General features: G+C 37.5%; 1 protein-coding gene across 8 annotated transcripts in view; it reads left to right on the top strand.

Annotated features, from left to right (window-relative positions):
• The window catches only part of KREMEN1 (kringle containing transmembrane protein 1), a 32189-nt gene extending 16994 nt beyond the window's left edge, over positions 1-15195 (top strand). For 3 of the 8 annotated variants that reach the window (XM_038187664.2, XM_038187669.2, XM_038187670.2), the window contains exons 4-9: positions 3034-3158; positions 3871-4024; positions 6906-7238; positions 7848-8006; positions 9807-9891; positions 10451-15195. In XM_038187664.2, the coding sequence (XP_038043592.1) occupies positions 3034-3158; positions 3871-4024; positions 6906-7238; positions 7848-8006; positions 9807-9891; positions 10451-10613 (1019 nt within the window). In that variant the 3' untranslated portion in view covers positions 10614-15195. The remainder of the gene's footprint in view (positions 1-3033; positions 3159-3870; positions 4025-6905; positions 7239-7847; positions 8007-9806; positions 9892-10450) is intronic. The other 5 variants (XR_005269741.2, XM_038187665.2, XM_038187667.2 and 2 more) reach the window with 5 other exon arrangements.
• The last annotated feature ends 2997 nt before the right edge of the window (positions 15196-18192 follow it).

Consider the following 18192-nt stretch of genomic DNA (forward strand, 5'->3'; position numbering starts at 1 on the left):
GCTGAACTTGTTCCAGTCAGCCAGAATGTTTTTTGTACTGGTGGGCCCCAAACTGGACACAGTAGTCTAGATGTGGTCCTAAGAAGTGCTGAGTAGAAGAAAAATCACTTTTCTTGATCTCTGTCTGTGCTCATCCTAATACAGACCAGGATGCTGCAGACCTTCTTTGCTGCCCAGTACACTCTTGGTCATATTCAGCTCCCTGTCTATCAGAACCTCCAGGGCCTTTTCTGCAAAGTTGCTCCACATAAAATGTACACTGCCTTCTTTTGGATTTATGGTGTAATGCCTCCCTGAACATACATGCTGACTGAGTTTAATATGGTATGAATGGAAAACATATTATTCTAATATACTAAAACATTGTTGAAAAAGCAGTAATTTGTGGTCACTGTTGGTCTGATATAAAGTTTTTGCCAGTTTTTGCCAGTTAGCTTTTTTCCCCTGCTCAGAATATAAATAATCTTCCCTCTGCTGTTAATGCTTATACCATCTATGCTGATTACCTTTCAGTAGCAACTCCAAAGTGTCTCAGGTTTAGGACCAGCCCATCAGTAGCCATAGGAAGAAGCAGCACATCAAAATCATATATACATGTATGGTAGAAAATATGTTGTGTGTTTTCCCAGGTCAGAAGATCATTTAAACATATATTTGATGTGGGGCTACTCAAGTACTTCTAGCTCCCAGTGGAGCATATATCCACAGGGTTATGTAGTTTGTTGATTAGTTATCAAAGTAATTTGAAGTACTATGCATTCGCTTGGAACCTGCTCTTCAGTACTGGGCTAGATTAATGCTTCCCCATGAATGACTATTTATTTCAAATCCCATGACACTAATTTTGTTAGCTAAACATGAAAAAGTTGAAATACCACTGGAACACTAAAGAGGCTAATTAGCTTTAAGATGTTACCCAACTGGTATGCAATGTATGAAGTTTTTAAATGGCTGAGTCTGTTTTCTTAGCATGGAGATCATGGGAGGATTAGTCCTCTGGCGACATGGCTGAAGATTCTCACCAATAAAGCTCCTTTTTCAAAAAAAAAAAAAAAAAAAAAAAAAAAAAAAAAAAAATTACTATATGGTTTTGAAAATCCAAGGTCTCCTAGGAAAATGTGCTAGACTGGTGACTAGGAAGCATTTTCTGGGCAGTGAAGTCATGTTCTGTATGGAAGAGTGAGCTCTTTGGGAGTTACCTGTCTGTTTGTACTCAGCTGGGGTGGGGCTGCAAGTGAAAATTTCCAAAGGTATGTTAAATCAGGCTATAACTTGAATTAACAGTACTTAAAAGCATATTGCTGCAAGACATAGCCAAGCCATAAATATATACAAGCATTTAATGTTGAAATTGCATCATTCTTAGAAAAAAAATTACTTTGTCAACAACATTTGAAGCAACATTATCTTATTATTAAAAAATATATATATATATATTTTTTCTTCTCAACTGCATTATTTCTTTCATTCTTCTTTATAATACTATAATCAATCTCTTTTGTAAGAGGATGTTTGTAGAATGTTTGGTCTTGGTGCAGCCTCAGCTTGAATATTGTGTACAGTTCAGGTCTCCACAGTAGAAACAAGATGTTAAGGTCCTTGAAAGCATCCAGAGGAGGGCATCAAAGCTGGTAAAAGGGCTGGAGGGCATGCTCTATGAGGAGAGGCCGAAGATGCCTGGTTGTCTAGTCTGGAGAAAAGAAGGCTGAGAGATCACCTCGTTATGCTACAAATTCCTGAGCAGGGGAATGGAGAGGGAGGTGTCAGTCTTTGCTTCCTGGTGACCAATGACAGGACATGAGGGAATAGCACAGAGCTGTGCCACAGGAGGCTGAGACTGGACATTAGGAAAAAATTATTTACCGTGAGGGTGCTGGTCCAACACTGGAACAGGCTTCCTGGTGAGGTGGTTGATGCCCCATGCCTGTCAGTGTTCAAGAAGCATTTAGACAATGCCCTCAATAATGTTTTCATTGTTGGTTAGCCTTGAAGTGGTCAGGAAGTTGGAATAGATGTGGTCCCTTCCAAATGAACTGTCTATTAATTTCCATTTCCATTTCCATTTCCATTTCTATTTCTATTCATATATTTCTATTCATATATTTCTATTTATATATTTCTATTATTTCTAATTTCTATTAATTCCAAGTATTTTAGCAGACATGACAATTAGACAGGAAATAAATAATGTTATACCATTAACACAGCAGTATATTGTACCACACATACTGTCTCGAGGAGTAATGGATAAATTTCAGTGTTTTGATGAAAAGTGCAACGATAAAAGAAAAATAGAAGACAAATCATGCACTGAATGGAAAAATCTCTCTTTATGACTGCCTAGTGTGATCAAGGAGACTCAAAACATTGTATCAAAATAGTATAAATAGATGTGTTATTTTGCTGTTGTTGTTTGTTTTATGTTCTTAAGCAGCTATGCTCATTTTAAATCTCTACATACACACTATAAAATACTGAGAATTCATATCAGATTTTTAGTTTTTAATATTAGGAATATCTCATGTAAATATATAGTCCCTCCCATAAAACTTAACCAAACTCCATCCTAATACAATTTAGTTTTCCTTTCTCCAATGCTGTGTTTAGAAATTTTCTACAATGTAACTATTTTGAAGATTTGATGGAAAACATTGTTTAATTTACATTGTTAGAATGTATATGATCCTAGTTGAAAGAAAAAAAGGCAAAAAACCCAAACACAAAACCTCTGAACCCACTTAGTACCCCCTCACCCCCCACTGTTTCTATTACGAGAAATGAACCAGATGATTATCTTGTTTGTACTTCTACAGCTTACAGAAATCCATTGCAGAGTATTTTATTATAGGTTTATTGCGAAGTAGATGTGAGGCCATTTTATCACCTGTCATTTATCCCTGGGCGTATTTGTAAAACAAGGCAAGGATCTAGCTTAGAGTAACAGGAATTGCTTAGTAACAAGGTGGTAGACAAAGTGTCTTGGGTTTATTTAGGAAAACCTTTAGAATGACTATTGTCTGTTATTTTTGCCAGTGCCAGGGAATCTAGGGTGTTACAAAGACCATGGAGAGCCACCACCTTTGACTGGCACCAGTGAGACCTCCAATAAACTTACTATCCAAACATGCATCAGTTCCTGCCGAAGTCAACAATTTAAGGTGATTTATTTGATGTACATTTACAAAATGTTTTCAAAGACAAAACATTTATGCCTTGAGCCCTCTGTTGCCTTTTTCTTTTTCTCTCCCTTCCTTCCTTCCTTCCTTCCTTCCTTCCTTCCTTCCTTCCTTCCTTCCTTCCTTCCTTCCTTCCTTCCTTCCTTCCTTCCTTCCTTCCTTCCTTCCTTCCTTCCTTCCTTCCTTCCTTCCTTCCTTCCTTCCTTCCTTCCTTCCTTCCTTCCTTCCTTCCTTCCTTCCTTCCTTCCTTCCTTCCTTCCCTTCCTTCCTTCCTTCCTTCCTTCCTTCCTTCCTTCCTTCCTTCCTTCCTTCCCTTCTTTCTCTTCTTTTTTAAATGTTCAAACAGTCTGATGTTTCACTCCCACTCCAGGAGACCTAGCTCTCTCTCTCCATCCAGAACAATTTGGGCAAGCAACCAATTAGTAATAACTTGGATACCAGAAGAAAGTATGTTTGCTTATGCAGTTGTGATTGACAGGGTGCCCTAGTTGTGCTCTATTCCAGTTTTCTTTCTAGTTTTAAGTAGGATCCTAACATATCAAACAAAAACAGTTTGTGATGGGACCTCTGACTGCTGACTTAACATACTTCTCCAAAGCATACATAATCTGCTGCCAGCTTTCTTGCTCATACAACCTCCTGGTGTTGTGCCTTTAAATATCCCTCCCTTTCTTATGCATCTTTGTTGTCAAAGTTTGCAGGCATGGAATCAGGTTATGCCTGTTTCTGTGGAAATAATCCTGACTACTGGAGATACGGGGAGGCAGCCAGTACGGAATGCAACAGTGTTTGCTTTGGAGACCATACTCAGCCTTGTGGTGGGGATGGCAGAGTCATTCTTTTTGACAGTAAGTATTGAAACAGGCTGGGTTTTTCCCAAAGGAGAGGCTTCAAATGCTGAATAAATTAGGGGAAAGGGCTTAAAGGCAATGTTGCACAGAAAACAGCAAAGCACCTAATTCAGTGTAAAATAAAGCCACTTTCCACTTACATATAAAATTCACTTCCATTAATAATGTGAAATAGATCTTCCGAGAAATGATGCCTGCTCAGGCAACTGACTCATGGTCCAGTGTCTCTTACACTGGAGACTTAACACTGGTTTTCCTTTCCAGACAAGGCTTGCTGTAACTCAGTTACATAATACAAAGCAGCATAATACAATTGAAGTTGAGAGGTGTGTAAAGCAAACGTACAAACAAGTTAGGTTGCTGTTATGATCATCACTGATTATATCATTTCTTATATTATTAAGTCCTCCTTTCTACTACACTTTTCAATAACATACCAGCACCAGCTGTATAATGTAACTGGTTGACAGTATGAGTACTTGGTTGTCTGGCGGCTGTACAGGCTTCCGGTTTAGTTGGGGGTACTGGAACAATCCATGGTATGTAATGATATATCACTGCTTCTCAGATCTCAACTGTCTTCAGTGTTAGCTACCTCTAGCTACCTTTAAAGTCAAGTTATAAGTTTTCTGTAACTAAAAGCAGCATGATTTTCCAGCCTCTGAATACACAACTTAGCACCTCTTCACTCTAAAACTCTGGTTTCCATAAAGCAGGACAGAAAGATGTTTCACTTAGAGCAGGAATTAGTCATTCTACTCCCTCACTTCCAACTTCTCCCTAAGATATGAAAAGAAGTATTGGAGTTGTATATTGCTTTCAATATTGTAGTTGCACATAGGTTCATACTGCTATATCCTTTGTTTCCTTCTGCTCTTGGCCTCCCAAATTTGTCATGGTTAGAAGTATCCTTCATAGTTTTTCTTCTCTGGAATGGCCAAAGGCTCAACAAGATGTTACCCTGCACTGTCTTTTCTGGTACGAACCAGAAATGAATGAACTGGTATGAACCAGTTATATTTTTTCTGGTATGAACCAGAATGAACTGAGAGAGGGAAAGCATTTTCATTCCATATGGGGAATGCTGTGCTTTGTGGAGCATTAGTCATTAGCATGCTCAACATATTGCTGGTTTGTAGAATGCCTTCTGATTTGGTAGTTACAAACAGCACAGCCAAATATAACAATGCCTATAAGCTATTTGTGAATGATATCTCATTGTCAGATTTCAGTTCTATCAATTCAATCTATTCAAGCAATTCTATCTACTCAATTAAATCACCAGCTCTGTTAGCTTGGAGTAAGTGCCAAACACAAATTCTCTATGGGGATTTGTATCTTCTGGGATCTTTCACATTCTTTCAATTCTTCTTTCATATTCTTTCAGTTTCTCTATGGGGTCTTTCATAGTGCAGCACTGAAGTATGAGGTTTATTGTTCTGATCAGGCCTTGCTCCAGAAAAAAGTGAAGTGTCTTCACTTTATTTTCTGGCATACAAGTTCTACTTTTGCTCATTCCCCCAACTCCCTTTTAATTTGTATTTATCAAAGCTCTTTCTCTTCATAAAGCCTATGAAAACTGAGACACATCAAAACACTTCAGTTCCTGTATTTCCTTTCTCACAGGCCACTTATTACAGGGCTTTAATTACGCTTTCAGAGGGAATTCTATTTTGATCCTTCAGAACTTCAGGCTATGATATGGCTTGATCCAAACAATTTGGTCATGAAATAAATTATTATGTAATACAAAATATATATATCCCTTAAATACACAATATATAAACATCTGTACTGACATACTACATATATATAAATATACTTTCATGCATATATGCATCAAGTCAGTTGGCATTAGAGTTTCTCTAGATTCATTGATGAATAAGCTTGCACTGGGAATCTGGACGGTTGTTAAGGATTATAAAAAGTCACTGGGCACATACTCTTCAAGATAATATTGTAGCAACAAATCTAAAAGATTTTTCCTTAGACTTCATAACAGGCACTTGCTTCTGTTACTTAGTGAAGGTATGGTCAAACTTTAGTTAGACAAGATCAGGAGAGAAAATGCTTAAAAATACATATAAAAGGTCAAAGAGATGATTAAGGAATTAGAGCATCATTCATATGAGGGGATCATTTGGCTTTGAGAAAAGGCAGCTTTGGGGCTTGGGGTGGGAGTTAATGTGTATAAATACCTGATGGGAAGGTGTAAAGATGAAGCCACACTCTTCTAAGTGGTATCTAATGAATAGACAAGGCAATGGACACAAACTGAAATATAGGAAATTTCATATCAACAAAAAGAAAGTCTTCTTTACGATGAGGGTAACAGTGGAAAAAGTTGCCCAGAGAGGCTGTCAATCTCCAGCCTTGGAGACTCAAAACACAACTGGACAAAGTGCTCTCCTTTGACACTCTTTTGAACTGGGGAATTGAACTCGTCTCCAGAGGCCCTGTCCAACCTCAGCTATCCTGTGAAGATTTTTTTTTTCATTAAAGCTGGAAAATGGTTTAAATGAGCCAACAGTTAGAATTACTAATCTACCTATCTTATAGAAATGGGGAAGTCCCTGAATCAGTGATTTAGCTTTGATCCCAGTCCCTTAGGGGTGTGGGAAAAGGACCATACAAGGACAAAGGATAGTTGCAATATTCCAGATTGATACTTAGGTCTCAGAGTAAGGAACCAAAATGAATGTATCCCAAGCAATAATGTGAGTCTGAAAGCCATCTTTTTTGGGGTAGCAAGTATGTTCCATAAAGTCACATGAGTGTTAGAATCTTATAAGAGTACTAAAGTTGTGCATAAGTAATGTATAACCTGCACTAGTTTCTCTTTTTCAATTTTTCTTCCTCTCCTCTTTGCTCTTCACAGCCCTTATTGGTGCCTGTGGAGGGAATTACACTTCTGCTACAGCTGTGATCTATTCCCCAGATTTTCCTGACACATATGGCACAGGCAGAGGATGTTACTGGACCATACAAGTCCCAGGAGCATCTCAAATCCACTTCAGCTTTGTTCTTTTTGAAATCAAAGATGCTACAGATATGGTGGAATTACTGGACGGCTATACCTATCATGTTCTAGCTCGTTTTAATGGCAAGAACCGTCCTCCCCACACATTCAACATCTCTTTGGATTTTGTTATTTTGTATTTTTTCTCAGATGAAATCAATCAAGCCCAAGGATTTGCTATCAGGTATAAAGGTAAGAAGCTACCTTTGCTCTTTCTGCATTTCAATATGTTATTAAAGCATGTAATTTGCACAGGAGATTTCTGAAGTGGCAAAAAAAAAATTTAAACCTCACGTCCACAAGTTTTTAATGCATCTCATTGCCACTGTTCAGTAAGTAAAAGCTTCTGCTAACATTTCTCTCAATTTGGAATACTTCAGTCATCTATGTCATAAATATCAGAATTTACATTTTCAAAACGTCAATCCTACACATCCCTGCCTGTCAAAACAGGTTGGAAAATGGAAAAGAAGCTGGGGAAAAAATGGTAGTCCATCTGCACCATTGGTTCATCTCAGCTATTTCCAATAATTACTCAGCTATAAAGTCCTCAGGAGATCAGGAAAAAACATTTCAGTCCTTGAGTTGTACCTGCTCTTATGATGAACAATTCACTTCCAGAAAAATTCTGAGAACCCCAGCTTGGTGAAGCACACAATTTTTTTGGCATCAGACATAATATGATTATTGGAGTTCTCTAAGTAAACCAGAGGGAAGCATATGCCTGTTTACAAGCACAAAGTAATGCCCAATTACATCTGTTAAGAAGTTGTTTGTATAATCACACTCTTTTGTTTTCAGCTGTGAAGGACAGTGTGCATCAAAACAAGATTACAGTGAATCAGACACTTTCAGAGAAGATACATGAACATGCAAATCTCAGTATCAATGCAGCTCGGTCATCAAAGATACTTTATGTCATCACAACCAGTCCAAGTCATCCTAGTAGCTCCATGCCTGGTAATATTACAAGGAAATGTGAAAACAGGAAAACTTTGTTTAGGCACAATCTAGAATCATTATCACCTTTGCCTCCTACCCCATTTTATCTGATCCACTGTGCCTCTTACTGATAGATGCCTGAAGAATTATTTTCATGTAATCTAATTATCACTAATTGCACTGATCTCATTGCTTTTCAAAACTGACTTCTCAGTATAAATCATTTAGAAATAATGTGAAAATGAGTCTTTGAGAATGAAAGCATATCAGAAAGATATTTATTTACTTTGATTTGTTACTTACTTTGTATAAGTAGTAAAACCAAATGGCAAGTGAAAGCAGCCTCCTTACTAGAACTGGTTTCAGTGACCAGGGCATACCGTAGAAGTCGCAAAAGGTGCTGAAAGAAAGTACAAGCACTTACAGAGTCTGGAATTAGCCTGAATGCTACATGCAGCCCAGTTATCCCAATTCACACAAGCCAGAGCAAAACTACAGAGAGGGCTAGGCAAAAGTGAAGCAGGTTCATCTTTCAAGAGATGTCGCTGAAAACTGTCAAGTATCTTGAGCTCATTTTCCAAGACATCCCTTCATTCAGGAGATTGTTAAATTGCAAATAACTGAAGACCGGAATATCATTATTGGTCTCATTTATCTTTAAAATACCTTGGGCACCTGCTTTTACATATTGATGGAGTTAGACTTTGGTCTCTCTATGCACACTCTAATAGTTCTGTAGTCCTGAAGCTATGTCTTCATTCCTGAAGTCTAAAAATGTGACTGCATGTTAGCTGCATATACCCAAATTAGACAAATTGTATACTGATGTAAGTGTAACTCCTGGCATTCCTGCATGCAGCATGGGTTGGAGACTATGGGAGTCAGAATGAAAAATGAACTAATAATTTAAAATCTGTTCCCCTCCAATCTCAGTCTTTTAAGTAGTTCAGATGTTACGCTGTGTCAAGCTATTCAGGTCCTGCTTGACCTGATGGTACCAAAAAAAAATAAACTGGAATGCAAAATACAATGCCCAAGAGCCTTCAGCATAAGGTAATAAAACAGGAGAGCACAAATACTGATCAACTGTCTCAGTAGACTCTAGAAAGGAAAAAATAAAGTGATTACTTTCATAATTACTGATATAAAACTAGGCCACCTGCTTACAAACATTACAGTTACTACTGGCAGCATATATGCTAGTATATTCCTTAGTCTGCTTTTTAATATTTCCCCTGAGTGAGTTTTGTTTACTTTCATAGATATATTAGAAAATTTTACTGGCATATGCTTTGGATTTTTGCAGTATTGATTTTTTACAGGGAGCAGTCCTCCATGGGAAAAAACATTCCAGATTGAGTTACAGTTTCTGCCAGTTGTTACCTAAAGGCTTAATGTGTCTTCAAATTACAGCTTTGAGTAAAGCATACAAAGGCTATGTGTTTCTTTTCTGCTGTATATCTACTTTAAAAATTCTAAGTAAATGAATGCACTGAGTTCCTCTCCTCTCCTCTCCTCTCCTCTCCTCTCCTCTCCTCTCCTCTCCTCTCCTCTCCTCTCCTCTCCTCTCCTCTCCTCTCCTCTCCTCTCCTCTCCTCTCCTCTCCTCTCCTCTCCTCTCCTCTCCTCTCCTCTCCTCTCCTCTCCTCTCCTCTCCTCTCCTCTCCTCTCCTCTCCTCTCCTCTCCTCTCCTCTCCTCTCCTCTCCTCTCCTCTCCTCTCCTCTCCTCTCCTCTCCTGTCTCCTCTTCATTCTGTCTTCTTCTCCTCCTCTTTCCTCTCTCCTTTCTCCTGCTTTTTGTTTTCATTTTTCTTCTTCAGAGTGGACAATATATAGTCTCACCGCGCTGCTCATCCTAAGTGTTACAGCCATATTGGCAAAGATATTTCTCCACATTACCATGAAGTAAGTATGAAGCTCTGTACCAATTCTGGTATACTTAATTTCTCTGCATTATGATACTGTGAAACTAGTCATATTTAAAATCAAGTTATATGTTACATATTTTTGTCCTCAATAGGATACTAATTAAGTACATCTTTTTTAAAAAACTTCCCTGTTTCCTAGGGTAGCATCTATTTAACTCATTGACTGAAATGATGGGTGAGTTTTGAACAAATCATAAATGTTGTGTTGTATTTACACACTACAATCTAACTTAAATATACAAGGACATGAATTAATAGTAATTAGTAACAGAATATGTACAGACATTAATTTAATTGCTTTCATTAGGGTAGCAACTATTATAGCAACAGTATGCCTTGTTTGTCATTTGGTCAAAAAAGCAAACAACAAATCCTTCAAAAACCTATGTAACTGTGTACCAGGTAGAAAAAAACATATGGTCACAGATATAGAGGAACTCGTTAGCATTATCAGCGCAGCAGTAATGCAAACATACTAATAATAGTAGCTTCCTGTGCACCTTAATACTTATTGTGAACTAACTCATGTTTCTTAGATCCCATCAAATACCATCTGCAAATGAAATGGAAGATTCCAATGAGGTTACTGCTGCTGGTGAGATCTGGAGTATATTTTACCAGCCATCCACATCAATATCCATCTTCAAGAAGAAGCTTCGAACTCAACAAGATGATTGCAATCCACTAGTGGGAAACTGAATTGTCTTTTATTTTACAGGAACCAATCTTCTTAAAATCCAGGTGATTTAGGAATAATCCTTTTTTTTTTCAAAAAATCCAAACTCATACTTGTCTTCCAAAAAGTCCATTTCCAAAGGCCTTTGAAAGACTTTGCTTGATCTGCTGTTTTCTTTTGTATATTAGTGATGACAGATTTAATTGATGCAATAATTTCGAAATATTTGGTGCTCATCAAACCTGTAGTACTGTAAGCTGCTGCCTTTAAACCAGTGCACTTAAAATACAAGTGAAAACCTGTAAAGTTCAAAATATCTCACAACCCTGCCAAAAGTAATTGAATGATTATCTGCAGCTTGAGGACTTTTTGTCTTCCTGTGTCACTATATTAATCAGGCCATTTTAGTCTCTTTATTCTCAAGGCTGAAGACAGAGGTGGATATTGATACCCTGTTCAGTTGCCACAGAAGCCAGAGCTTATTTGGCTTTAATGTAAACATCTCTAAATGGCACTATACAGTAAATTGGGAGTAAAAGACTGAGGAATTATCAGCCTGGTTGCCAATGCTCTATTTCTAGATTTTTCTGTTCCTACAAGCAGAGATATACAAACAAAAATCAAATCAAATTCAGGAGGCACACTCTCAATGGAGCGTCAGCTGCAAATGTGTCATTGGACTAATTCTCACTGGGTCAAGGTGTGCATGACACTTATAAACAAGTATGTATGTGTGAGCAGTCAGATTCACCAATGATTATGACAATTTTGCACATAAAGTGTTCCTTTCAAAGACTATCATATGCCATTCTGAAGTCCTGCATTAACTTTGGATGTGAGCTTAGGACTTCTGAAAGGATTGTTCAAGGAAATTATAAATCAACTAAATTTTTAGATAGTGAGGCTAACACCAATTCTCACTCCAAGGTTACAGGTATTAATACCAGCAGCCGTAAATATTTACAGAGTTGTATTCTGCTGTCAACACCTATGCCAGGCTGTGCATTGGAAAACATGCACAACAGTTGCCTTGATAACTAACTGCTAAGAAAGTGTTTCCCTGCCTGCAAAATTAAAATGGCATTGCATTTTTAAGACTAATTATAGAAGAACTAAAATATCAGTGGGGATCCAATCTGTGAAATAATTTCTATTTGGTTGTAACAGACAGCATTAACTATTTTTTCTCTTTTGTAGAATATCTGTCTACCTAAATTGCTCAGACTTCTCATCCCACCACTGGGGATCAACAGTGAGACTTTCAGCTTCAAGTCCAGCTCAGCAAGATACTTAGGAAAAACAGACAATACAGCTCAGATAGGTAGACTAGAAAAGTTTACATTAGTGAGCATTTCCTTAAACTATGTTAGTGACATTAAAGTACAGTACATGTAATTCCAGTTAGAACTGGAATTTATTCCTTAGAAAAGGAATAAATATAAGTTTAAGCATACCAATACTCTATACACCAGACCTGTGATCTGAGAACAACTGCTCAATGCATCTGCAAAAGATAATGAAGAAAAGTAAGAAAATTGACACAGTTTGCATTCATTATAGTATTTGTCATTCTGTTTTTAAACTCTAAAGCCCTTCTCTTCATGGAGACTATAGTTTTCCTTCAAAAATTTGGGCATCTTTTAGATAGAACAGTGAAATATTGTGCCTTACTTGCCATTCTACATCTAGTCTTTTACCTGAACTAAATTAATTCCAACTCCATTTATGTACCATAGATGACTTCCACAATTGCACAATAAATGCTTAATAGAAAAAGGACTTTACTAAGCCAGCAGTTATGGAATTGTTTATATCAGAATCAGAATATTATGGAAACATCTAGCACATTTTGCATGAACTGCTGGAAAGGTTACAGGAAAAAATAATTAAGTATGGCCAAAAATCAAGATTGGAAGTGTTGTAAAATATGCCAGTTCTCTCTTATGTGTCATCAGGTTGGACTAAACAATATTGTCTGATTCAGACCCAATGAAAAATTTAAAATTGCCTTTTTAACAGTCTGTGTTTGCATCATGCTGTGCAGTGAAAGAGTCTTTCAAAGATTTGTAGTGAAGCAAATTAATTTACCTCCTCTAGATGGTTATTCTGACTCATTAATGGACAGCTACGAAGGAGTCACGGAATAAACTAGATCCTTAAGAGTTAAGTTACGAGCACATTTTGAGGAAGCTTTTTTTTCTTGTTTTATCAAATGTTCTTGAGCAGTTAAACATATACAGTCAAAGGAAAATTCATACAGCAGTTAACTAATGCTGATAACCTGAAAAAACATAAGGAGACTCCCATGACTGTTTTCTACCCACTGTAAAAGGAAAAAAAGGCAGAACATTTTTACATCTCTTTTTCAGAAAGGATTTTAATTTCACTATTAAATTGGAGAAATCCCTTTACAAACAACAAGAAAAAGATGGTGATACTAGTGCAAAATTTAGAGAATCTAGAAACCGAGATCACTTCCTCAGCTACCTTTTAAATAACTAAATATTTCACATGCCTTTCTTAGGGAATGTTTATCTTATTTCCATACATAAGAGCCAGAGAAATAGCACTTACAGCAGATCAACGGGCCATGTCAACAATGACTAAGCTTATGGTATTGCACAGTACATTGGAAAATGCACTGACAAAAGTGTCAAGAAAATTATATTCCCCAAAGTCTTTCAGATTGCCCAGTTCTGGATACCTCTACTACTAGGAAACAGTAACAGATAGAAATGCACCAAGAGGATCCTTGTAGCACTTCTTACTATCTGTGCCTGAAACCATAAAGAACAGGCAGATCTCTGAAGGGTATTTTTGTTTCAAAACTTGATATAGTCACTTGTAATCCTAGCACAAACACTTCAGCAGTATGGTGGTATATGGCCAACATATACCATATACATTAATACAGCACTTTATGATGTTTGCTATAAGGCTTTGGTAGAGGAAGAAAAGACTGACACGCAACTGTTGTAATCCCACATGCTTCAGCACACAGCGATACATGCCCCTATGACATTAGCAGATGAGCACTGACAGCTGGATGATGCACATAACTCTAAATGTCATGTTTGTGTTTATAGCACTTCAACAAATTGAAAATAGCTGCAGAATGGGAATTTCTCTGGAATTTGATCTGAATGGCCTTCCAAACTCCTACCTAGTAGTTCTCTCAATAGGATGGACGGGCTGCAAAAGTATTATTGGCCACAACTTCAAAGGCAACTGTTTTGACAATAATGCCATCATGAGGAGTTGCTTCTCACATACACACATTCCAGCCCCTGCCCCCTTCCACACTTTGTTGTGCTGGTATGCCTGGCTATGTAGTAGTGCAATAAACTGATCAGGTTAAAAGTTACCATCATTGTTTCTTCACTTAGTTAGACTAGAGTAGTTCATTCGGAAGGGACCTTCAGAGATGATCTGGTCCAACTTCCTGACCACTTCAAGGCCAACCAAAAATGAAAACATTATTGAGGGCATTGTCTAAATGCTTCTTGAACACTGACAGGCATGGGGCATCAACCACCTCACCAGGAAGCCTGTTCCAGTGTTGGACCAGCACCCTCACGGTAAATAATTTTTTCCTAATGTCCAGTCTCAGCCTCCTGTGGCACAGCTCTGTGCTATTCCCTCATGTCCTGTCATCGGTCACCAGGAAGCAAAGACTGACACCTCCCTCTCCATTCCCCTGCTCAGGAATTTGTAGCATAACGAGGTGATCTCTCAGCCTTCTTTTCTCCAGACTAGACAACCAGGCATCTTCGGCCTCTCCTCATAGAGCATGCCCTCCAGCCCTTTTACCAGCTTTGATGCCCTCCTCTGGATGCTTTCAAGGACCTTAACATCTTGTTTCTACTGTGGAGACCTGAACTGTACACAATATTCAAGCTGAGGTTGCACCAAGGCTAAACATAGTGGGAGAATCACCAGAATTGGCTGGCTATGCTGTGTTTAATGCACCCCAAAGTGCAGTTTGCCCTCTTGGCTGCCAGGGCACACTGATGATTCATGTCGAGCTTGTTGTTGACCGGCACCCCAGATCCTTTCTTGTCTCCCAGCTGTTACTTTTAGCAGCGAGAAATTCTCTTATCTATTGGGTGGTTACACAGAAATGTGAGCTATCTTAGCTATGTGGAGAATAAGCCATAGGAAAAAGAGAGGACTGCACCAGAAGCAAGGGCAGTGAGTACTTATGGATGGCACTGCCACTGTAGCGTTTTGTGACATTGCCTCTTAACTTTATGCAGCATGTCAGTTACAGTAGCCTACAGAATATGTGGACTTTGGATGGTAACCAGCTGGAAAGGTGGCCTTCCTAATTCAAAATCTACTTAAAAAATAGGTTTGTTTGTTGACTAAATGATTTTATATGTACTTTTGTCTTAATATTGTTATGTTGGAGGGAAAATAGAGACTGTAATTTAAAAACGTGTGATCTGTTATCATAGTAATATATATATTTATATATGTATAGGAAATGTATTATTTAATACAGCATATTATGCTTGTATCTTGCTAACATTTCATAGGAAGAAAATATGTTAGATTACATTCTGAGAAAAAATAAATATTCTATACATTGTAACCACAGTAAAATTTGAAGATAATTTATTGATATGTGTGACTGAAAAGCACTGAGAACAGAGTAACGCAGACTCTCAATTTTGTTGCAGAATAGGTGCTGATGAAACAATTGCTTAAGATGCTCTGTCTTCCTTTGAATCTCATGCTTAGATTGTAAGTGTATTTGGCCATTCATCAGATTCTGAAAATCCATCTGCATGTATTTTCAGGACCATTTTAACATCCAACACCTTCATCTGCTTTTTCAATCAAGCATTAACAACATCATCTTATTTAAGACATGTTTTTGACAGTTTTTCTATAGCCAGTACAGTTTTGAGGAGTTTTAAAAACACTGCTCATCCAGACAACCCAACAGTATTGCAGAATTATGGTCTCTGTATTCCAAGCTCCCCTGGCAATACTATAAATATGAGATTTTTTACTGATAGCCCTGGAAAATGAATCTACTTTCTGTATGAGTATAGGTGAACACATCAGCAGGCAATTGGCCTGCCACTAAATGAGCAGGACTATTCCAGTTCAATCGTCTGCTTAATAACCTTTCTCAGGCAGTGGAAAAGACTGCCAAATATTTTCTAGTGCACTACTTTGCCTAATGGAAAGGTCTACTACAAAAACATAACTCCTGACAAAGTCTTGCTCAACTATTACGTAATAGCCTGCAAATAAGTGTTTCACAATCCTCTAAAGAAATACAATTCAGTGATAGTTTCACCTGAAAATTATTCTAGACATTTTTGAACAAAGTTATCGTTCTACTACCTTGAGATCTTGAGAGTGAAAAATATAATTGCCTTCAGATTGTGTTGTTTTTCTATAGCAATATCCCCACAACACATACATTTAATGCAACTCATTGTTTCACATCTTTATTGAGCACTTGTGCTTTGGGATAAAATTAGGCATTCTGAATCTCAGTCTCAAGACAATTTACTGTAAATCCAAAGGATATCACATGAACCAAATAAGACTGTCAAGAAAACAGATCAAACTTGAAATTACTCACCACTGAAATATGTGTTGTGCCTATGTGTGGTCATCTTGTGTTCAGCAAATGGCTGTAATTAACAATTATAAAAAATTAAACACAGTGAATTTCTGCATGAGTTATTAGCATTACTATAGTGTAGAAGAGAGTTGCGTAGCAGAGGCAGAAGCACTGTAGTTTACCAGTGGCTTGTTTGCTGTGGGGATTTGTAAGCTGAAAATGAAGAGGATGATTATATAAGGAAAATATTTTATTGCTTTGAAAAGCTATTTCTGATGTAACAGCATATTGAAGTTTTCAGATGATATGTTTTCAAACTGTTAGAATTTATTAAAATAATTATTTCAGGGTTTTCTCTACAAATTGTAACATCATCATGTTGCTAGCTAAAGGTAATGCTGCTTTCATTTTCTTGCAAAATTACTTTATTCTTTCAGTAATTTGTCCTTCTGACCAAAATAATGCTACATTTGCTCACACGAAGCTTCAGCTTCATTTATGTAAATGTCTAAATACCAGTGTCAGGTACCAAAATCATCTCTAGCTTCACCTTTTCATGTCAGGACTCAAACTCTTACTTTTGTTTCGAAACACTACTGTCATACAGGCATTGGCCTCTTCTTATATAGAGGATATTGTTCTGCTCTCCTTTCTTGGCATTAGGGTTCAGATGCCTCCTAAATCTGTTTATTCTGGGAACTGTTGCTTTTTTTTTTTTTTTTTTTTAAACAGCAGTTTCATTCCCCAAGAGGGAAATGCATTCTTTACTTTGAAAGAAACACTTTTTTACTAAGTAAGTTGTGGAAGCACAGAACCTCTATATCTAGATAAGGTCCACATAAGATATCTGATTTCAGGTATACTGTTGTCTCCCTGAACAAAGACTTAGGGCAGGCTGGCTCCAGTTGTATGAACACAGATATATTTAAAAGATACTCTTAACACAAGGATCATAAAGAGCTTGTAGGCATAGAGAACACCAATAAATGCTGAGCACTGTGTTGTGAATGCACTACTGTGCAAAATATAACCACCTGTCTTAGGATGACAGATGTACCCCATATTGCTAAAGCAAACATGAGATAATATTACAGAAACACCACAGCAATGAAAATAACTTCCCCTTTCAAATATATTTTTATAGCAACTATTTAGTCATTAAGAAAAAGTCACAACTAAGAAGAGACAGACTACCCCCCCCCCCAAAAAAAAAAAAAAAGTGCCACATTCAAGTTAAGCAAAAAAGATGCATTTACTTTGAGAAGTGAACATGACTTGCCAGTGCTGCTTAGTTCCCCCTTGCCTGTTGCTGTTCCATTATTCTGCCCATCATCTCACACAGACCAGGCTTTCCCATAGTACCTAAAATAAGGATGCTAATTGATCCTCATGATAGAAGGATTCACAGCACATCAGACATGGTGTTTTCCCATATAATACAGATGGTTGGAGTGAATGCTCTCTTCTTGGGTGAATTCTGAGGTGAATGAATTACAGTGCACTTGAACAGACTTAGATGAAAGGTGGGGAATAGTCCAGGGAATTACCAGGTGAACATCTTTGTGAGATGGAAGAAACTGAAGAAGGAGATTGGAAGGGATTTTTGTGTGCGTGTATTACAGTATCGGAAATAAATAACATATAGAGGCAAATGATTTCAACAGTAGCATATATACATACATCACATATACATGTACGCACATGGAGATTGCTGTCCTCTAGCTGTTACATACCTGAAAGCCACTCTCTTCTAATGTCTTTGGTCAAATTATGCCCTCTGCCGACAAAATGACTGATTTCAATTTCAGAGAAGCCTGTGATTTCATGATCCAGGGTATGGGCTTGGATCTAGCTTGACTATTCAACATCATTTATCTACTTGCATCCATCTGCATCATGCTGGCTCAGGTCCTAAAACAGTTCTAGTTCAGGACAAAAGATTATTTTTACCTGAAATTAAACCAGAAATAAGTTCCTTTGCTATAAGGAACATGCAGGCTCCAAACATAAATGAGGAA

Source organism: Anas platyrhynchos, chromosome 16 (assembly GCF_047663525.1).
Source record: "Anas platyrhynchos isolate ZD024472 breed Pekin duck chromosome 16, IASCAAS_PekinDuck_T2T, whole genome shotgun sequence".
NCBI lineage: Eukaryota > Metazoa > Chordata > Aves > Anseriformes > Anatidae > Anas > Anas platyrhynchos.